Below are 20094 nucleotides of genomic sequence, written 5' to 3'. Positions count from 1 at the left end.
GACTTAAGTATTTAATTTGTACATTATTAAGTATTTCAATTTACAGTTGATTCAAAACAGATCAACTTCTGTTCGAAATATTATTTTACATTATATTATCAGAAAAGCTTGAAAAATCGAGCATGCCATTTCACTGAACGCTCTGTATATCCTTTTATTGACAAATATTGATGATTCATTATTATTTCTTAAGAAATTATGTTAATAATGTATAATTATATATTTAAAAAGATATAGCCTATATACAGATATTTTCCGTAACAATACGCCTGCAATACGAATTCGCTCTTAACACGGATTGATAATTGGGGAAATTTCCGTACAAAATGGCACATAATGAGAATTTGTAGAGAAGATTCAACAAGACAAAAATTATGTAGTGTCTGGATATTGAAGCTGCATACTGCACATGTTTAAAACCACCCTTCATATTGTATCAAATATTGTGTAATTTATCTTTCTATGTATATGTACCTGAATATATGTATATACGAGACGGATGCTTATATCACAGAAATAACAGAGACTGAAATGCGAAATTGATAATTATTACAGATCTACTCAAGGGATCGATCAATATATTAATATATTCAATTTAAAATAAATGATCGATTGAATGAAACGATATCGATAAAAGAATGTTACATAAAACTTAAAAAGATATATTATATGACAAGTAAATTATTAGAAGCTTCTGTAACGAGTATAATACATCTTTTTTCGAAATAATCCTGAACGCTCTTATTACTGAAACTTAAAGAATCGATTCCCCGCTCACACTCGGGTAATTAGCGACCATTTAAATGCACGTGCACTCGAACCAACGGCTAAACCCTGCAATTTTGCTCAAGGGATGGCCAGCGTTTGTACCAATTAAAAAGAAAAAACCTCAGAGACACCCCCTCGTCGACTCGTTATTTACACCGCAAAAGAGACGCACGTGCTCGTCCAATTCCGAGCCTATAATCCTCTCTTAATCACTTGGCTGTACGCTAACAGGTGCAAAGCAATTGCCTCTCTTTCTTTTGGTCGCAGGAAGTCACGCGGTTCTCCGTATTCTGTTTCATAATATATCAGAAAATTATTTAAACGTGAAGATTTAAAGAGAAAATATACAAATTATAATATAATATATATACATTAAAAAATTTCGTATGTTGTTAAACTAACCTATATTATCAAATTTTACCTTTCTGTTTTGGGACTAAATGTCTGTTTTTGTTATTTCTTTCAATATTTGAAAAATACTGATTGTTATACGTTATATTATATCTCATAATATTAGTTATGTTCTTAGACATTTATAAAATTAGATATAGATATAAATATATCGCCTATTTTTAAAATAGTTATTATATATCATCATCTTGGTCATAAAAAGTCACATGATATTTCTTATTTTGTTGGTAATATATCAGAATGTAAATATTATGAAGATTATCGGAGAAAGATATATGACAAAATATATTTTTCGTGTTTTACGAATCATGTATGTGTACGTATCATTATACTGGGTGTTCCGTAGCATTAGGAAACGCTTCAGCGATAGATTCTGCACATGAAAACGATAAAAAAAGTCCACATAAACATATGCCCTATTTAACCTTGTTTTCGAGTTGTAGCGACTTCTTTAACGAACTACATGTATCGGCCTACCTTCGCAAGAAGTGACCAAAATGACTTCCTTGCGTTCGAACACAAGGCTGAAGGCGTTTTATCATTGACTGCCTTACTCTCGCCATTTCTTCAGTTCTTCAGATACTAAATTCTGCGAAATTAATTCAACTACTTCCATCTTTCGACAGAATTATACCAACATAACTCAAAAACAGAATCAAATAGGGCATAAGTTTGTATGAACATTTTTTATTATTTTCGAAAACAAAATCCAACGCTGCGCCGAAGCGATTCCCCGATTATATGGATCACCCTGTATTTCAATCACTCAACTAATTAAACTCATTAAATCAATCACCAAACACTTTTCAAAACCTAAACAAATCAATAAAATTTACGTCATACTATTTCTTCACGAATACTCTTTCTAACTCATTTGTCCATCAAATTCGTAAAAACCGTTACCAAACCTTTTCCGAAACCCTAAAAAAGTCAACAAAAACTTGCATCATGCTAATTTCTCCTAGATACTGGAATTCTAATTCCTTCTAATTCATTTTTCCACATCAATCCGTAAAACTGATTAAGATAGATAATCATCTAATCTCTTCCAAATCAAAAAATGCCAACAAACATTTATGTATATCATAAACGCAGATTTTTTAGATCAAATTTGAAGGTGCAAAAATGTAGAAAATGTACATAATATATTCACAGTGAAGTACTTCTAATAACATTGCATGGGTAAAAGAGATCTCTATATATGTCTCATTTCTTCAGTTATGTTAATAAAAATGTAAAATTACATAAAAGTCCGTAGTCTATACGTCCGATTGATTCTTTTTAACTCCTAGCATATCGAAGATAAATCGAAATTGTTTGTCAATTTTTTTTTGTTATTGATATTTGTTATGGTAATTTTTATTCCTGTATATTTATTTACCAGAATTACTACTTATTAATATAACGAAAATACTGGCAATAACTATTGATAAACAGTAAAAACAGCACAGAGATCTTTAAATGACCACCTTGTTATATTAAAAGTTAAGTACACTATTTATAAAGATTTAAATCCCTTATAACTAAACTGCGGATATTTATACAAATTTATACATTTTTATAAATACGATTAAAGAGATAGCACCTGGAATTGTGTACCTACTAGATAAACATTATAAAGACTACGATACTGTACTATATATATTTTGGATATTTTATATATTTTGCATATTATATGCATGCTGTACATTTTTACACTTTTGAATTCCTCGTGAATGCGTAAAAATCCGCAGTCTACTTATAACTCATATTTTCACATCAATCCACCAAACTCATCGAGCACTTTTCCAAACCCTAAAAGAATCAACAAAGATTTACATCACGTTAATTCATCCCAGAAACTCTAAATTTAATTTTTTCTAACACATCTCTTCACATCAATTCAGCAAATTCATCGGAACGATCACAGTGTGTGAACGTTCTTCGAAACCCAGAAAGGACAAACGAGGTCGGTCATTTGAAACTCCCACACCACCCGTTATATTCTCTGGTAATGAACGCAACCACCTTGAACTGGCAAACGGATGAACGGCCAGCCAGAGCCAGAGTCTGTAAGAGCAAACTTAAGCTGAAGAGAGACAAATAAAGAGAATAAGTGAGAAGGAGAGTGAGACTGAAGGGGTGTGAGGCTGGTTAGGGTAAGAGGGAGCGAAGAGACGCCGTGCTAGCCACTAAAAGGGGTTGCGTCCTCTCTCCAGTGCGACGGAAGCACCTTTCTGTGTTCCATCACCACCTCCTTTTCCCTTTTGCCCTTCGAGGGAACTCCCACTCATAGCCAGCCGTTAACTCCAGCATTTGTACGCGTGTATACACGCGTCCCTGCATTCGAATGCCTTTGCATGCGTGTCCTCGTCCTTCATGCGTATCTGATAAGCCATTGACGGCTGAATGATCTGACGCGATTACGCGTTGCTTTGTCCAATTGCTTCGGTGGTGTCTTCCGTCTTATGGAAAATTCAGTACCCTTTGTCATTTTCTCTTTATTTCATTCTTTTCTTGTTTTTTGTTTTTGGATTCATTGGTAAAACATCTCAACCCTTTGGAGCATAATGGGATAAGTTTTAACTCTTTGTGACACAGTGGGTATAGTTACCTAACCATATCTTATAAGCTGTTAAAACACTACATTGATCAATTCCATAACTTAAAAGTACTGAAAAATGACGATATTACGAACTTTGGTGCATAGTGGGACAAAAATTATGCCGCCTTTTTAATACTTATACATTTATGCACAGTGTAACGTTCATTATCATAGCTTGAAATATTAAGATAACTCGAGGCATAGTGGTTTATAATAGCAATATCGTTTTGTCACAAATATTACTAACACGCGTTTCATAGACGAACAGGAAAGAACGTGCATTAATTTGGCCAGTACGTATTCATAACTCATCCAGAGCAGTCGTAATTTTAAATAAAATTTCTCTACAATTAGAGCTCTTTTTAATATTCTGTGCCACAAAGAATTAACGAAAACATTTATTAAGGGAACTACTGACATGGAGACAAAAAAGTAATTTAATATCTCAAGCAAGATAATAATTCATAACAGCTCGTCGTAAATTATATTCAGGTTTATCTAATTTTGCGTAAATATAATACTTGCGTATTAACATGTTTTCTTCTCAAATAATGGGGATGGTATGAAATTTTTCTTTATTTCGTAAATATAAAAGAGCTATTACAATTATCATTTCAAAATTAATATTAAATCAGTAGAAATGTAGAAAACTTTCCGTGCAATTTACTTAATTCACCATTTCGTTTTACGCGAATTTTTCCACAATTTAAAACATTAATAACGTTTTGTTCCCCCTCTTCTTCTACGGCTTATATCTGTAAAATTAAAAGTTTAGGTTAAACTTGGATAGGATTTAGAAACTGTAATATGTGAAATGTCCATTTTTCAGCTAAGTATAAAAACAATTGGATGATGAATTTGTTAATACGTAATATTTAACGTAATTTTCGTTTACATATTTTGGCTCTTATGGCTCTTTGGCTCTAAGAGTTTTAACCTTAATACTAACTTCTTGCAATCACATTTACTTGTAAAACTTTATTATAATTAAAATTTGTATCATTTCTTATCTTTGATTAATATCAGGAGATCTTCGTTTTATATCTATCAATATGAATACAATACGAAAACTAGGTAGTATCGTGACAAAGTGACATTTCTACTTTTTACAGGAAGACAATTTTAAAATGCTAATATAATTCCAACCAGTCTCAAAATTGTCTTTTTATTTCGTTTAGGTGTTAGATACCTACATGTTTTTACTAGCCTCTCGAACATATCAAAAATGTTGAAAGTTATAAGTATTATGGATCTTTTTATCATTCGCTTTTCGTGGTCTTTGTATAATTTTTTTCAAATAAACATTTTCCATATTACAATTTTATAATTTTATGTCATAATATACCTGCTTCTGAAATATTCGGCAATCAAAATTATATTAACTATGATGGCACACAATGTGATAAAGGATGCAACAATCAACAGAGACAAGCCTAAAATTAATTTCCATTTCAGCATGCCATAATTGTTGTAATGTACAGAATATACAGAGTAACTGGAATAATGGTTGATAAAGTCGATGAACAAACAGCTCCTACCACAGCGATGAATAAATCCAATTTAGGAATTATCGCTGCCAACAAACCTGTAATTTTGATTTACGTTTCGTTAAATTTATACGATCGCTCAAAAGTTTGATTATATTTATCCAAAACTGTTTCAAAAAGAAATGGAAACCCATACGAAGCGAGAAGGATTACTATGAAATGGTACTGGATTACTATGGTCGGACAAACTTAACGTCCCCTGCTACATGCATATGCGGGACAACAAGAATGCAGGAAATATCTGTTATAATGTATAACTCAATTAGAAGTGAATATCAGCAAAGTATTAGGTTTGAGTTTAGGATAATATTTTCAATCCAGCCGCTGCGAGGCGACCGCCAACGTTTGCGTAATGTGATAAAAATTATTCTATTTCGTAACATAATATCAATTATTTATTCGTCTATTATTTTAATATTAATTTCTTATTATTTCACACAAGCGTTGCTGGCCACCTCGCGACAGCCGTATTGAAAAACCTGATCCAAGCCTAAACCCAATACATTGATGATATTCACTTTTAATTAAGTTGACACTTTACTTAATAACAGACACTTCTTGCACCCTCGCATATGTACGTCATGCACGGGGTTTCTAAGCTCGGTTGACCCTCGTTTACAAACTCAAGATGATCAGCCGGTGGCCGGCAACTAATACTAACATACGCTGCCACAGACGCACGACTATATACAGAAATACACTGTAGTAGTACCTGCAGTTTTTTGCGAATATCTTGGAAACTAACCGAGACCGATGGTTATATGTATAGGAGAAAATTGTTCAAAATGTTGATTTCTATAACATATTCAATAATCACCGAAATCGGAGAGAACGGAACGGTTCTACAAACTCACCAAAAATTTTATTTTAATCTTAAAGAACAAATATATACGAATTTTCGACAATTTTTGCAAATATTATATAACAGGAAAATTCACATTGAATAAAATCGTAAATATAGTACTTGTTTATTTCTTGTTCGATTAGTTAAATATCGGCAAAATAATCATCGAATATATTAAATTAAATCCCATTAACAATCAGTGTCGTTTAATAATTCAATTGTCTGCCCAATGTCATTCGCAGTAGAAAGGTTAAGATATTATATAAATATTTGCACAAATATTATAATATGAAAGTTTTCTGATTTTTTTACTCGTCCGCTTACTGACGAAGAATCAATCACAAGATCGGTAGTTAGGCCAGCGAAGCATCCTTTATTAGAACGATGAATACTTGCATCAAGAGTTCCGTTATGGCGCGCCACGAGAGAAACTGGGCTATCTATACTAAATTTCACGAAAATAGATTCTGGAACTTTGGTAATATCTAGCTTGTGATGGACTGCTATCGGATCAATTGATCGATTTCGTGAACTTCCCCCATGAGAAAGAGGAGATTCAATCCGTTGCAACTTCCCTTTGAGTTTACCTTGAAAATATAAAAGAGAAAGGAAACGAAAAGAAGAAAGAGAAATTTTCTCTAAGATTGTTTTTTGTCGTATTCATTCGTTTTTGTTAAAGATGAATAATGAATAAAATTTAGATTTCTGTCAAATATTAAATGTGTAGCATTAATTCTGTTACAGACCTCGCATTTTTTATTTCAAAATATTCTGAGTAATATCTGAATCGTACCCTTGTTTCAACAGACAAAAAGATATTTAATGTTTTAACAAAATCTTTGGCAAAATGTTGCAACAAAAAATTACACATTACACGTTACAAATTACACGAACAAAAATTGCTTTTAGTAACAAAGATATCTTTTTCTTTTAAAATTAAGAAATTTGTACTTAATAGAAAAATAGAATTGAGTAGGTTACGCGAAAAACGCAGCGGAATTAGATGTATAGTGTTAAGTATTTTGTAAAATCAAGCAAATGCAAAATTGAAAGAGTGAGAAGAATGAAGACAATTATACGATAGTGAGATTATGCGTTACATAACTTACTACAAACGCAAACAGAAAGATTTTTTTCTAAAAGGAAGTAACGTATGCGAAATGAAAGAAACAAGCATGAAGTACTGAAAGAGAAAAGAAAGATCAGAATTCTAAATGAAATTGTTTCCCATGAAACATAAACATTTTAAACAAAAGGAAGATGAAGAATTATTAAAGATATTTTTTGCGCCATGAAAAAGATTTTCTTTTTAAGAAAAATAAAAGAAACAAATCAAACTCTGGGCGAAATTATTGTTCAATATAAACAATCACGTTGAATAAATAAAGAAACAAAAGATACGAAAGACATGAAGTTATATATCACGATAGAATTATTTTTGCTAAAGGTAAACTGAGAAAAGCTAAAGTATGCTGCTCGAAACAATTATTCACACTCATCAACTGTAGATTCAAAAGAAAAGATTCAATAGTTTCTGTTATATGACAATCATATAAGCTTATTAATGTTATACTTTAAACAATCTACAGTGATTACAAAAAGTATTTGCACATACCCCTAGTTTCCTACGGAGAATTTTCTTTGTAGGGTTCTACATTTTATAATATCAAATTTTTGTAATCATATGAAAATATTAGATAACAAATAATATAAAATGTAATATACTTTGATCTAATTATTTAGTATGTAGACGCTATAATAATTTCAATGGTTTGTAAATACCTTTAATAGCCACTGTATAGCTTTAAGCCTTAGTGAGTTACCTACTCATAAACTTTTATATTCGGGATGTCAGATATTAATCTATAAATGCGAATTAATGGTAAACTATCTACTGTATCAAAAAATGTTCAAAGCTGTGTCTCGCTATTTTTCTTGTATTTCATAAAAATCGACTATATTGGTTTTTTTCTTTGCATTTTTGTCTTCTGTACGATAGGGTTTACAAGATAAAAGTTAAAATACCTGCTAGACTAATGGTTTTTCGACATGAATAGATTAATAATTTTCTATAAAGAATGTCAAAACAGATCGATTGGTACATCAAAAATTATATGATCCCGTTTATGAATCACAATCTCTACGCGTTCATCTCGAGAAGAAATAATTATACCAGATTATGTTCTCTGTAAAACCATTCAATTTCTGCCTTTCCTTTATACAGCAGGTAATTTACCAGTAACTCGCATTTATACATTAAAATCATTATACATTGTAAGTGAAAAAAATTTTAAAAATCCAAACAATTAGAGAATCGCTACTATGAAAGGTTCTATTAAAACATATCGACATAAATAAGATTTACATGGTACTGCGATAAAGAATAACTTTAAAACAATCAATAAAAAAAATGTACAAACGCGAAAGATAAATATGAAAATCAGAAATACAAGGAGAACGATCCTCTAATCGTTTTGAGCACAATAGGTATAAGAATTTCTTTACACAAAATGAAAACTTTATATATATATATAAACGTAATAAGGCTGATGCCCAAACGAACTGTCAGATTCCAACAACATGAAGTTCCGTAGATTGATTTTTTATTAAATGCTGGAATAATATACTCATCCAATAAGATAATAATTGGCATATAGCATTGTAATCCATATGTGAAATATATCGATAGGCCCTGCATCACGAATGCAGATATTGTTCCCCTAACAAAATAAAATAATAATATCGTGTTATTGGCTATATTATAGAATACACAACCGTTCATATGTATAAATGAATGATAAGCTAATAATTGAAAACAACGTAGCCAAAATACAAGGTAGCCAAAAACAATAATTCGATAAAAAAATGTTGTACGAAAATATATGGGGATTAATAAGCCAATAATTTAAAGAGTTCGCCATCATCTCTTTACCGCACATACTTTACTGTTATCTATCAACATATTAATCTAATCACGTTTTTTACGAAAAGAAATTCTCACTTCTATTAGATATTCCAACATAATCAGAGTATAGAACAAATTACAACTGAATAATGCAAAAAAACATCAAAATTTCTTTTAACGAACTTCCAGAGATGGAGCTTCTATATGATTTAAAAATATTAAACAATTAAAAATCAGTGGAACTTTTACCTGATTTTAAAATATTAAACAATTAAAATTAGTATGAGTCAAGTAGCCTTCTGATCATCTTGTATATTTATTATTTAAATATAATTCGTACTGTAGGAAACCTATTGAAAGATTTGAAGATAAAGAATTTGTCAACTAATAAAATAATTTTACGAGACTGTATAATTACAAACTCTAGTTTTCTTGTTGCATATTAGTTTTGAAAAATTAGGTTAATGACCTCATAATATCCTGTTATATATAATGCTTATAAGGAATAAAATTATTGCAGTTCAATTTTTTTATCCGTAGTTTTATAATTCAAATATATCTTGTCAAAAATAAACAAGTGTCCTGATACCTCTGAACGGTGGTGTGTCTCGTTTGAAAGAATAAAATATACGCAAAAATTTGTACAGATCGTTTACTGGATGGTTTCGAATGAAATTGCCTCCTGAATCGCAGCTCCATTTCAGGTAACCAACAACACGGATAAAAGTATGCAGAAGAGTTATGTGTATCATAGCGTGGTTTAATACTCCGCTGAATTTCGTGTAATTCCATGGCTTTTGCATATCGTGTTGTATTGCTAGCACCTAAGAATAATAATCCTCAATTGAAAAAGCAAACATTTTTTGATTATAAAGCAAAGGAGTTTTGTACAAATTATTTTACTACAGAATTAAACTGTGGATTTTTATCTATTTATACGAAATTGAAAGATGCAAAAATGAACAGAATGCATATAATATACAGAAGTGTAGTAAGTAAAGCAAATTTTTGCTTAGATTCTATTTCTGTAATTGTGTTCATAAAAATTTGCACAAAAGTCCACAGTCTCGTAGTAACAAAATATATACTATTTCATGTAATATATAATACATAATAATATAAATTATATAAGTTTTTAGTCATTTAGTCTAAAAATTGAACATTAGATTCACCATTGTTAACTGAATATAGCTGAAAACTTACTATTCCAGGAGAACTCATACTGAAGAAAACCGTCCCAACGAATTTCGGATACAAATACATGTCCAAGCCAATCATGACCCACTTTTCGCCAATTCCATCTTTCAAAGCGTATACTGCGCCAATCGTGGCAGCAATAAAGAGTAATAAATTACCAAAAATGGAAATAACCGCGATGTCGTGCAAATATTTCATCATGTTTATTACAAAGCAGAGAGGAAACAAGAACTAGGCGTAATATCCTTCATCTAGGGTTCTTTCAGAATCAAAAGATTTTTGTATTATCTGAGATATGAATACAACGTACACTGCGCCGATCCCTATATAACACATTAGGATTGTTGCATCGACGAAATATCTGAAAAATTCGAATGAATTTTCAAATGAAATACCATACGAAGAGGTTCGAAAGAGAATTGTTTTTCTTTTGAATTTTTTTATATCATTATATCACGAAGGGCGAATGAACCAATTATAACGTGACTAAAATATTGATTATGTTACTTTTATTTGACACACTGAATTTGATATTGATTTGTGGCCTAAAAATTTGATAGAAAAAAGCGGATAGATTTTTCCAAAAAGTACTTAAATTTATTTTTCATTAAAATTACTAGTATCATTGGAATGACTAACTTATAATCCTTCATAGAAATTTTATAAATTTATAACTATTTGTTTTTAATATAGTCATGAATCAAGGTTTATCTTTTTCCTTTGCATTAAGAATTTTTTTTTTTTTTTCTTTGGCAGTCTTATATTTTAGTAATCAGAATCGTATTATTATAATATATCATATTAATATTATAATTATATTGAACACCTAATGACTTTGTTGTCTTCCATCTTCGTATCGCTTAATCCCTCTCTCATAATCACCTTATTTATTTACTGACAATGTTTCTTTATTAAATATCGTCAACAATCAATAACCTCGAATGTTAAAAAATGTATTGATGTCTCTGTGTAAAATAAATTACAAAATTCCTAGATCCAACGGATAAGGTTAAAGTAAATTTTTTTAGAAATAAAGTTTCACGTGAAAAAGCATTATTTTATGTTTTCCTTTTCTTTTATTACATAAAACCATTTGACTGGTTTCATATCAGTTGCAAGATACCCTATAGATTATCAATCTTCGTTATAAATTGGTCCATACATCTAATACAAGAATGAATTCATATCTTTCATTTACTACAACAATAACATAATTTAGGAATTATGTTTTTATGGAAAATGAATTTGAATCGTTATAATTTTTTGAAAACACGCATTAAACTGCTAAATTAGTATAAGATGTCGAACTTGTATGTAGAAAAATGTTATAATATTCTCATTTAATTCGATAAATTTATATGTGCCTTTAAAACTATTCCGATTCTGAACTGTGACATTCTTGATACGAAATTAATATGAAATAATCAAAAATGAGAAGGATCTATTAGATCGGAAGATATAAAAATTTTTAAATTTAAAAATAAATGATAAATTAACGAAATTTTATAAAATATTAAAGATATAAGTATTATGAAAGAGATACTTTAATATTTTCAATATCTTAATGTCATGGCGCGCAAATATTCTATTCCATATATTCTAAAATTATAAAGGAGATGGGAAAACTTATTTTAATCTTAAAAACAAATACAATCACTTTTGGTAATATGGGATTTATTGATATATTGAATTTTCAAGCTATTCCCTTTTAGAAAATGAAATTTTTAAAATCATTTATTATGTTTTTTTCTTGTACTCGTTAGATACAGAATGGTGAAAAGTAATATATGTCGAACTGAACTGCAAGATTTCTTTAACTCTACTATGTTTCTTGAATTAATTTTAATCCTTCACGTGTTTTTTATTCTCCACAAATTTTGCAAATCTGTAAATTTTTAGGTTTGTTTCTTTTATTTTTAAGAAATTTCTTAAGCTTTTTTAAGATTCTTTCAATTACGAAACCAATGTATATGACTTCTCTCGTTTCAATTTTACCAAAAAGGTTCTTAAAACATTAAAATTGCTTGCTTAACATTTACTTGCTTAAATGAGAATCAGATTGGAACGAAAAAGTTCGAGGACTACAACAAAATTAAAGCAAACAGTAAGGTCCTGTAAAATTATAACATGAAACCTTGCGATATAACATGGAATTAATTAAATACCATTTCTAGAACGGATTGTTTCCTCTACGCTAGTATCTCAAAAACTGCGAACCTTTTGAGTTATGTCATTGTGGCAGCAAGTGTGCAACATATAAATTTTACAAACATAATAATTCGTGGGGATAGCCAATTTTCAACTTTTGAACTTTTTTTCAAAAGAACCATATTCACCGAGGGTTCGTTTTGCTCTTTGAATAACACCTCTGTCAGGATGTCGACGATTTGGATACCGGTGTCTGTAATGATCAGCGGCGGCTGATGCGTTACCACCACACGCACCTAACGAAAGTATCATGCCCGTATATTCCCGATTGCTGTATGTAGACATGATGGTAGACTAATAGGTACTGATAGTGGATAGCGATAAAAGTCGGATAGTAAGTTAATAGGTAGGAAAACACTTCGGTCACATTGGAAGTGTTTATCAACATAACGTCAATCGAGACAACGATCTGCAGTGAGATTCGTTATAACAAGACGTGATAAAGTGCACGCGTACCGAGCGAAAATTCAAGGTCGATTTTCTCGAGAACAAAGCCTCAAACGAACAATTTTTATTTTATATTTTCGACTACTTCTTTCGCATAGAATCACCCCCTTTCCGCTTGTACCACCAGTTACAAACCACCCTGTATATTACATTACTGCTCAAAAGCAATCGAACACTCAACTATTTTTAACGAGATGTGAGTCCATTAGTAAATTACAATTACATAACAAAGCAATTGGATCTAAAATAATATGTTCTTTATGCTTATCATCGCTATGTATAACAGACTATATATGATAAAATATATAATAAAATATAATAGAATAGAATATTGTGACACGATGAAATTGATTCTTAAAAAACAATATTCAAGAATGAAATTATCCCTCATAATTGTCAAACTTTATGAACCTAAATTTCGTCTAAAACTTTTTATTATTCAGCTTCATTAAGGAAAATTTGTTATTTTCTCAAAACCAGTTTTTCAAACATTCAACTAAATGGGTGACACAAAGGAGTTTTTTGAAAGTACTGAAATTTATTTTAAATTTTATAGTGATATTTACATTGGTATGATTATGATACTTTGAAAATACTCTACGATTTAAATTTTATGGTAAATAAAGAACATCCTTAGATAATTATTGGAAAATGCAAAAAATGATATCGTAGGTTATTGAAATGCAATATAATTGCACGCAACCTAACTGTAATAAGTTAATAATTTATTATTAATATAATCACAATATTAATAATTTAATTGTAGTAAGCTTTTAAATAGATAATTGAAGTTTACAATCTGCTGATTTTATAAGATTTTCTGCTCCTAATTATTAATTTGCTATTAATTTCTATGTTTTAATGTAAAATTCACATACTGGTGCTGTAAATACACCGAAATGTCTAAATACTTGTAAGCAGTAATGTATTTTATACAAAATTTCATAAAAGTTATTAAAGAAATGGTTATACGAGACTGGTTTCGGAGGCGATCGATGTTCATAAGGATCATAAGGTTCATCCTGACTTTCAGGCTCTTTTCGTCCGCTCATTTTTCTCCCAAATCTAGTACAGAAAGATAGAATGTCCACTTAATATGCAAACAGTCCAGAAATTAGCTCAGTACTTAAAAGCGATAGAATGATCATTTATAATTTTAAACTAATTTCCTTTAATAAACATAAATCTGTCGAAATTTATTTCTTACATTTATCCTGATATTCAGGATGTTTTTGTTAATTTCATTTACGTAATGAAAGACATTTCTGAAACTCTATTTTTGAAGATATATCTTTCTAAAGAAATTCTTTGTGAAAATGAAATAAGTAAATAAAAGTTACAGCTAAAATCCATCAAAATCACTTCAAAATTATATAGAATTTTATTATATATATTATATACTTATATATATTTTATATATAATACATATACATAATATAATATATACTACATTATATTATATTATATTACATATATTTAAAACTGCCGATATCCTTTTAAAAAATCTCAAATTCGTTTGAAGTAATGAGTGTTCAATATGTTTATAGATTGTCAAAAATCGGATTATCTTGGCTAAAATATGTTCTTTTAATATGTAAAAAATGTTAGTAAGTAAATAAATAAATGCATAAATAAATAGATAAGACTCAGAAAACAGTTTTGGAGTTAATATTTTGAGTTAATCTTATCTTACAAACTATGGAAGTTTTTAAAAAATATTAAATTAACTACAAATATCTCGTATAAGGGTAATGTATCGATGGGTATATTCAAATATTTAATCACTAGATTGCGAAATTTTATGTATTTATGGAGAATTTAAATATGTAAAACTATATAAAATATCCATAAATAAAATACTACATTCATATCTTATTCTTTATAGTTATTTTTTTACTGTTCTTTCCGAAATGTAGAATTATAAGAACACGAGCCTGTTTTACTTATCCGTGTACTTTTGTATTAAAAACTACACAGATTAATCACACGTGTATCTCTAAAACACATTCAAACATGACATCTAATCCAAACCATCGCAATCAACAAAACATATTCTTTGGAAACTCCCACCATCATTCCACCTCTCAAAAAGAAAGCATCATCCTCAGACCCAAAGCCAAATAACAGAAGATTAAACACCTTGTAACAGAGCTACACTAAAGATTCTCTTTGGAAACATTTCCGGATCTGTTCGTCACGTTGGCTATTTTCTCACGGACCACTGCGGTCGATTGCTCGACATTAACATGAATTTCTCGGACAACTAATTTCCAGAGAGGCCTGGGACAACGTCGAAAGACAGAATAAGGATTGGATACCCGATTCCACGGCCTGGTATTGTGATCCTCTCACTCGGCTGGACCGAGCTGACCGACTTAGCGGGAACGCGAGTTCAGTTACGGAGATTTTCCCGGGGGATTTAACGCCTCGCGGCTTCTCGCGGATTGGATAAAAGGGATCATCGGCGTGAGCTTGAACCGTGAATCGTGGTTAAGGCCACGACGACAAACCGCTTTCTTTTCGAGTGAACTACCCAAGGGGGAACGGGGATCGGTTGGAGAATTCACGTTAAAAGGTTGACACGAGAATTCGAATTACTGTTTTGGGGCGATTATACATTGAAATTACTTTTTTAAAATTAAGATTTTTAGGAATTACCTTTCCAAAATTAATATCTATCTATTTATATTACTGTTTTGGAAATATTATTTATAGGAATTATTATTTAATTTTGTAATTATTATTTATCAGAACAACAAAATAACTGTTTCGAAATTATTATTTATTAAAACTTCTCTTCGGAAATTATGATTAACCTATCAAAATTACTGGTTCCAATTAATTATTATACTTATAATACTTGATCGATCTTCAAATATCGATTTTCAAATCCCTTTTTTCTCGAAAACGAAGCGTCATACTAACAGACTTCATTCTGTTTTCGATTTACTTTTTCACCTAGAATCACACCCACTTACCGATTGTATCATGATTACCTTATACATAGATGATAAATCGGGAGTCCGATTTTGGTATCATTTCTCTACCACTTTAATGTTCCAGCTTTCTTCTTTCCAATATCAAATTGACACCACCGTATCTGTTATTCTTCATTTCACCTTCGATCTCAATGATTCCATCTCCTCAAATCTCCCAACATCTCGCATTTACTAACAATGGTAATTGCGTTTCTTACTGCTCTCTGACCCGAACCAAATCGTTGAGTGAGCCGGAAATCCTACCACGTGCTCTCCGTTACGTATCCCTGCAAAAACTTCTGTCCTATGACCGGCTGAATCCACAAAAAAAGCTGGCGGCCAACCTAAAAGAGTAATAGAGAGAAAAGTGCCGATGGACGAGGTGAAAAGCGAACGAAAGAAAGGGAATCAACGAATGTAACGTAGAAGGGAGAAAACGAGAGGGAAACGCAGCGAATTCGTACCATTTGGTCCGGATTCGACGTCGGTTAACGCAGCAGGGTTGCGCGGACGCCTCGGCGGACACATTGAGGGCGCCCGCTCGACTTGATAATCGTTTGCCATTCATACACTTTTCATTGGATTGCGATTGAGCATTAAGAAACCGGAGGAGAGGCTGCGCTGCACCGCGTATTAGCATTAGGAGGCATCATCTCGAGTGTAAACACTGCATGGGTACTGCGGATTTAGTCACAGTCTAGCGCCGCGGGACGTCTCCCTGACATTATAGTTCGTCCTCTTTCTCCTTCTCTCTTTGACGCGCGCGCGCGCGTGTACACCAGTCAATGTATACCTTCGATTCCTATGTCGATTCTTATGTCGATGCCTATGTATGGCAACTGCTCCAGTACCTTCGATTTCTGGTCAATACCTTCCACATATATGATGGATAGTTTTTAATAGTGAATGATTTTGCGGTTTTTCAAATATTCTTAATTTCTGATGCCTTTCTTAAGATAACTATATCCGTGTGAAGGAATTTTGGCAGTGGCTTTAGTGCTTGTTCTATTTTAAATATTCTCCTATCTGCAATGGGCAGGACATTATTAATAATGGATGATTTCAAGAATTTTCAGGTATTTTTGACAAGATTTTCTTTAGGATTATTAGAATTCGTAATGAATAGGAAGGTTTTAGCGTTTGTTTTGTGTACATTTCGTGTTTTAAATTGTAATGTAGTATCGATATTGTATATATCGCTGTACAATGTGTATCGTCGATTCCTGTTTCATTTCATAAATATCCACTCAACAATATTTTACATTTTAATTTTATACGATCTAAAACATTCCACCGATCACTCCATCTAAATTCTTGAAGTAAAATTCATTTTTCACACAAAGAACATCTCACTTATCTCCAGTACGAGTCTCACCTTTAACAAAAACTAAATTCAAACCCATCAGTACCGATTCAACGTATTGCAAGCATGCGGTAATTACAAGCTCTTCCAATACATTACCCAAAGCTAATTACTCATAAACATAACGTACGATCAAAGATCTAAAAATTACCAAGAGAAAACCATTAGCAATCTTTCTTTCCACATCAAAACAAGAATCAATGAATTAACAATCGCATGCCCCTGCGTTGTACAAACAGACGCAACTAAACGCAGTCTCTGTTCAAAAGTCTCATTCGTCAATTATCCAACGTGTATGCCTCACTTTTCCATACGAATGGCCGACAAAATGGTTGCAAAGATCGCGTTCAACTCCCTCCATATGATTCGCCGCCGGCAAAACAACATTTTGACACGAAACGTTTATCGGGAATCGGGATTTGCTGGAACGGAAAGCGAAACAGAGTTTCGGGACGCGTTCAAAAAATCGCTGTCCGCGAAGGTTCTTGCCGCTGACGTTTTTTGGTCGCGTGCAACAAGCCCGTCTACGATGAAAAATAGAAAAAGAGAGAAAGCTAGAGAGAGAAAAACAGAAAAAGACGGAAAAAGAAGAACAGAAAAAGGAAAGAGAGAGAGAGAGAGAGAAATGGCCGGAGGCTTGGTGCAACGGAACCGTTCCAGCGAACGATTCTGTTTGCCGACACGCACGTTCAACGAGAAAGATCGTTTTTCGGAGTCAGTGATTCGAATCGCGTGCTTCTGCCCGATTCCGATGTCCTGGAGGGCGCTTGAAAATTTTGCACGTGCCAGCGTAGAAACCGGGTCGACGACAAAGTGTCGTGAGAAGGGGATGTAAAAGGTAGTGAGAGATGGTAAGCAATCTAACTTCTCAAAGTCGAGTGGTTGTGCGTTAGTTTAGTACGGATTTTCACTTACCAAAAAAGATTGGTCATTCGTTTATATGCTTAGGTACAGTGACTCTTTTAATTAAAGTGCAAATATTTATGACATTTTATATTTTTATGAATGTAACGAACGAAATGGGTTCAAGATAGAAAGCTCTTAAATATTGTAACGAGTACTATACTTGAAATATTTTATATATTTTTACATATACTATATGTATCTTTGCACGTCAACATTTTTCACAAATGCATAAGAATTCGCGGATCACTTAATAATATTCGGATATCGCAGTGTTTGACAGATTATTGCTCTATATTATTTGTCGAAGATATTAGGAAAGATCTTGGAATCGAGCCAAATGAAAAAGTAAATTGTACATTACGCCAAAAGATGCAAAAACAGATTAGTTATTCTTTCAAATATCTTAGCAAATAGTCTAATTTTACTCTATTCTATTATAACTCTATTCTTTCAAAAAATGCAATTTCTTTCTTTATATGTATAAATTTGATGTTCACGGAAGAAAAAGAAACAATTAACTCTTTTTCTGCGATAGCAATCGCGTTCCAGAATCTTGTTTGCCGGACAACTGATTTAACCAATGGACTTATTCGGTTCGTTGACAAATTTTCAGTATGTGACCTAATCGCGCAAACGAGCGAAATTACCATCGATTATCTATAAATCTTAAAATATAAATAACGTAAAACTAAAATCGTAAGTATAAAAATAATAATTCCGGATGAAAGATAAATATGAAAGTTTATACTTTAACGATAGATCTCGTATAACGATAGAACTCGTATTACTACAAATTCAAAAGTTTTTAAATACAAGAATCTATTTCTAAAAATTACAAAAATCAACAGAAATTAGTCATTTAAATTTGTTACTTAGAATCCCAATTAGAACATTCTTATTAATTAAGGGAAACGCAGAAAAATAGCTTTGGTAACATGGAATTGATTAATAATAACGATTATATTGCATTTTATTTACTATCTTGTGATATAATCTTTTTTTATATTTATACCACGTTATTGTTCTTAATAAAAATTGTTCATCCACAATATTATTTATATAATTATAATTTATATAATTTATAAAATGAAAATATCAAAAATAAATCCTTATAAAAGGAAAGAGGATGTGTACAAAATTATTTTATAGCTACTATAAATATTTCTTTTCTGAAATTTCAAGAATTTAGTATCAAATCGCAATAAAAAGTACGTACGACATTTAATTCTACAATGGCGCGCGACACGAAGAATCGCGAGCCAAGTCAGATGTTCCGAGTTATTCTTCTGTCGAATTACGCACAGAAACTGATCGAGGACACCCGTCGGGCTCACGTTCTGGAATAATTTAATGACACGACCCTCGAATGCTCCGTTTCTCCACCTCTTGTTGCCACGGGCCGAATTTGGTTAAACGCTTTAAAATTAAACAGGAAATCGGCGTACCGACATTCTGATCACAGAATTCAGCTTTATCTCGCCCTTGAATCGTAGATTATAAAAAGAGTGAATGAAGCAGAATGAAAACTTTAAGGACGTGTTCCTATATTTAACATAGCCACTGTTTAACTTTTTCAGAATCGAATATTTTTCAGCTGTAGGAAAATTTGCCTTTTTGTTTATTGTTAATGGTAGGTGTCTAAATATAAAGTTCTATGACTCCAGGTCATAATTTTATCACAATATATGTTGTGCATATCTAACTTCTATTAAATGGCTTTCATTTTTGACGATAAACATTCTAAGAATACAGTATTTTCCTGCATTATGGAAAATAGCACAGATCGTAATGTTACCCAAACCAAACAAAAACCCACATTTAACTGCATCTTACAGGCCAATATCACTACTACCTGCGTTTTCCAAACTACTAGAGAAAATAATATATAACCGCCTAAAACCAACAATAGAAAAAGAAAAACTAATACCGGACCACC

The 20094-nt window shown here is 31.5% G+C and overlaps 1 protein-coding gene across 1 annotated transcript in view; it reads right to left on the bottom strand.

Annotated features, from left to right (window-relative positions):
• The window catches only part of LOC122566628 (proton-coupled amino acid transporter-like protein CG1139), a 69828-nt gene that overhangs the window by 2224 nt on the left and 47510 nt on the right, over positions 1-20094 (bottom strand). Inside the window, 5 exon segments of the mRNA XM_043724183.1 lie at positions 5109-5244; positions 5247-5348; positions 8690-8874; positions 9705-9883; positions 10263-10487. Coding sequence (XP_043580118.1) covers positions 5109-5244; positions 5247-5348; positions 8690-8874; positions 9705-9883; positions 10263-10487 — 827 coding nt within the window.

Source organism: Bombus pyrosoma, linkage group LG4 (assembly GCF_014825855.1).
Source record: "Bombus pyrosoma isolate SC7728 linkage group LG4, ASM1482585v1, whole genome shotgun sequence".
NCBI lineage: Eukaryota > Metazoa > Arthropoda > Insecta > Hymenoptera > Apidae > Bombus > Bombus pyrosoma.
This window is presented reverse-complemented; position numbering and strand designations above follow the sequence as displayed.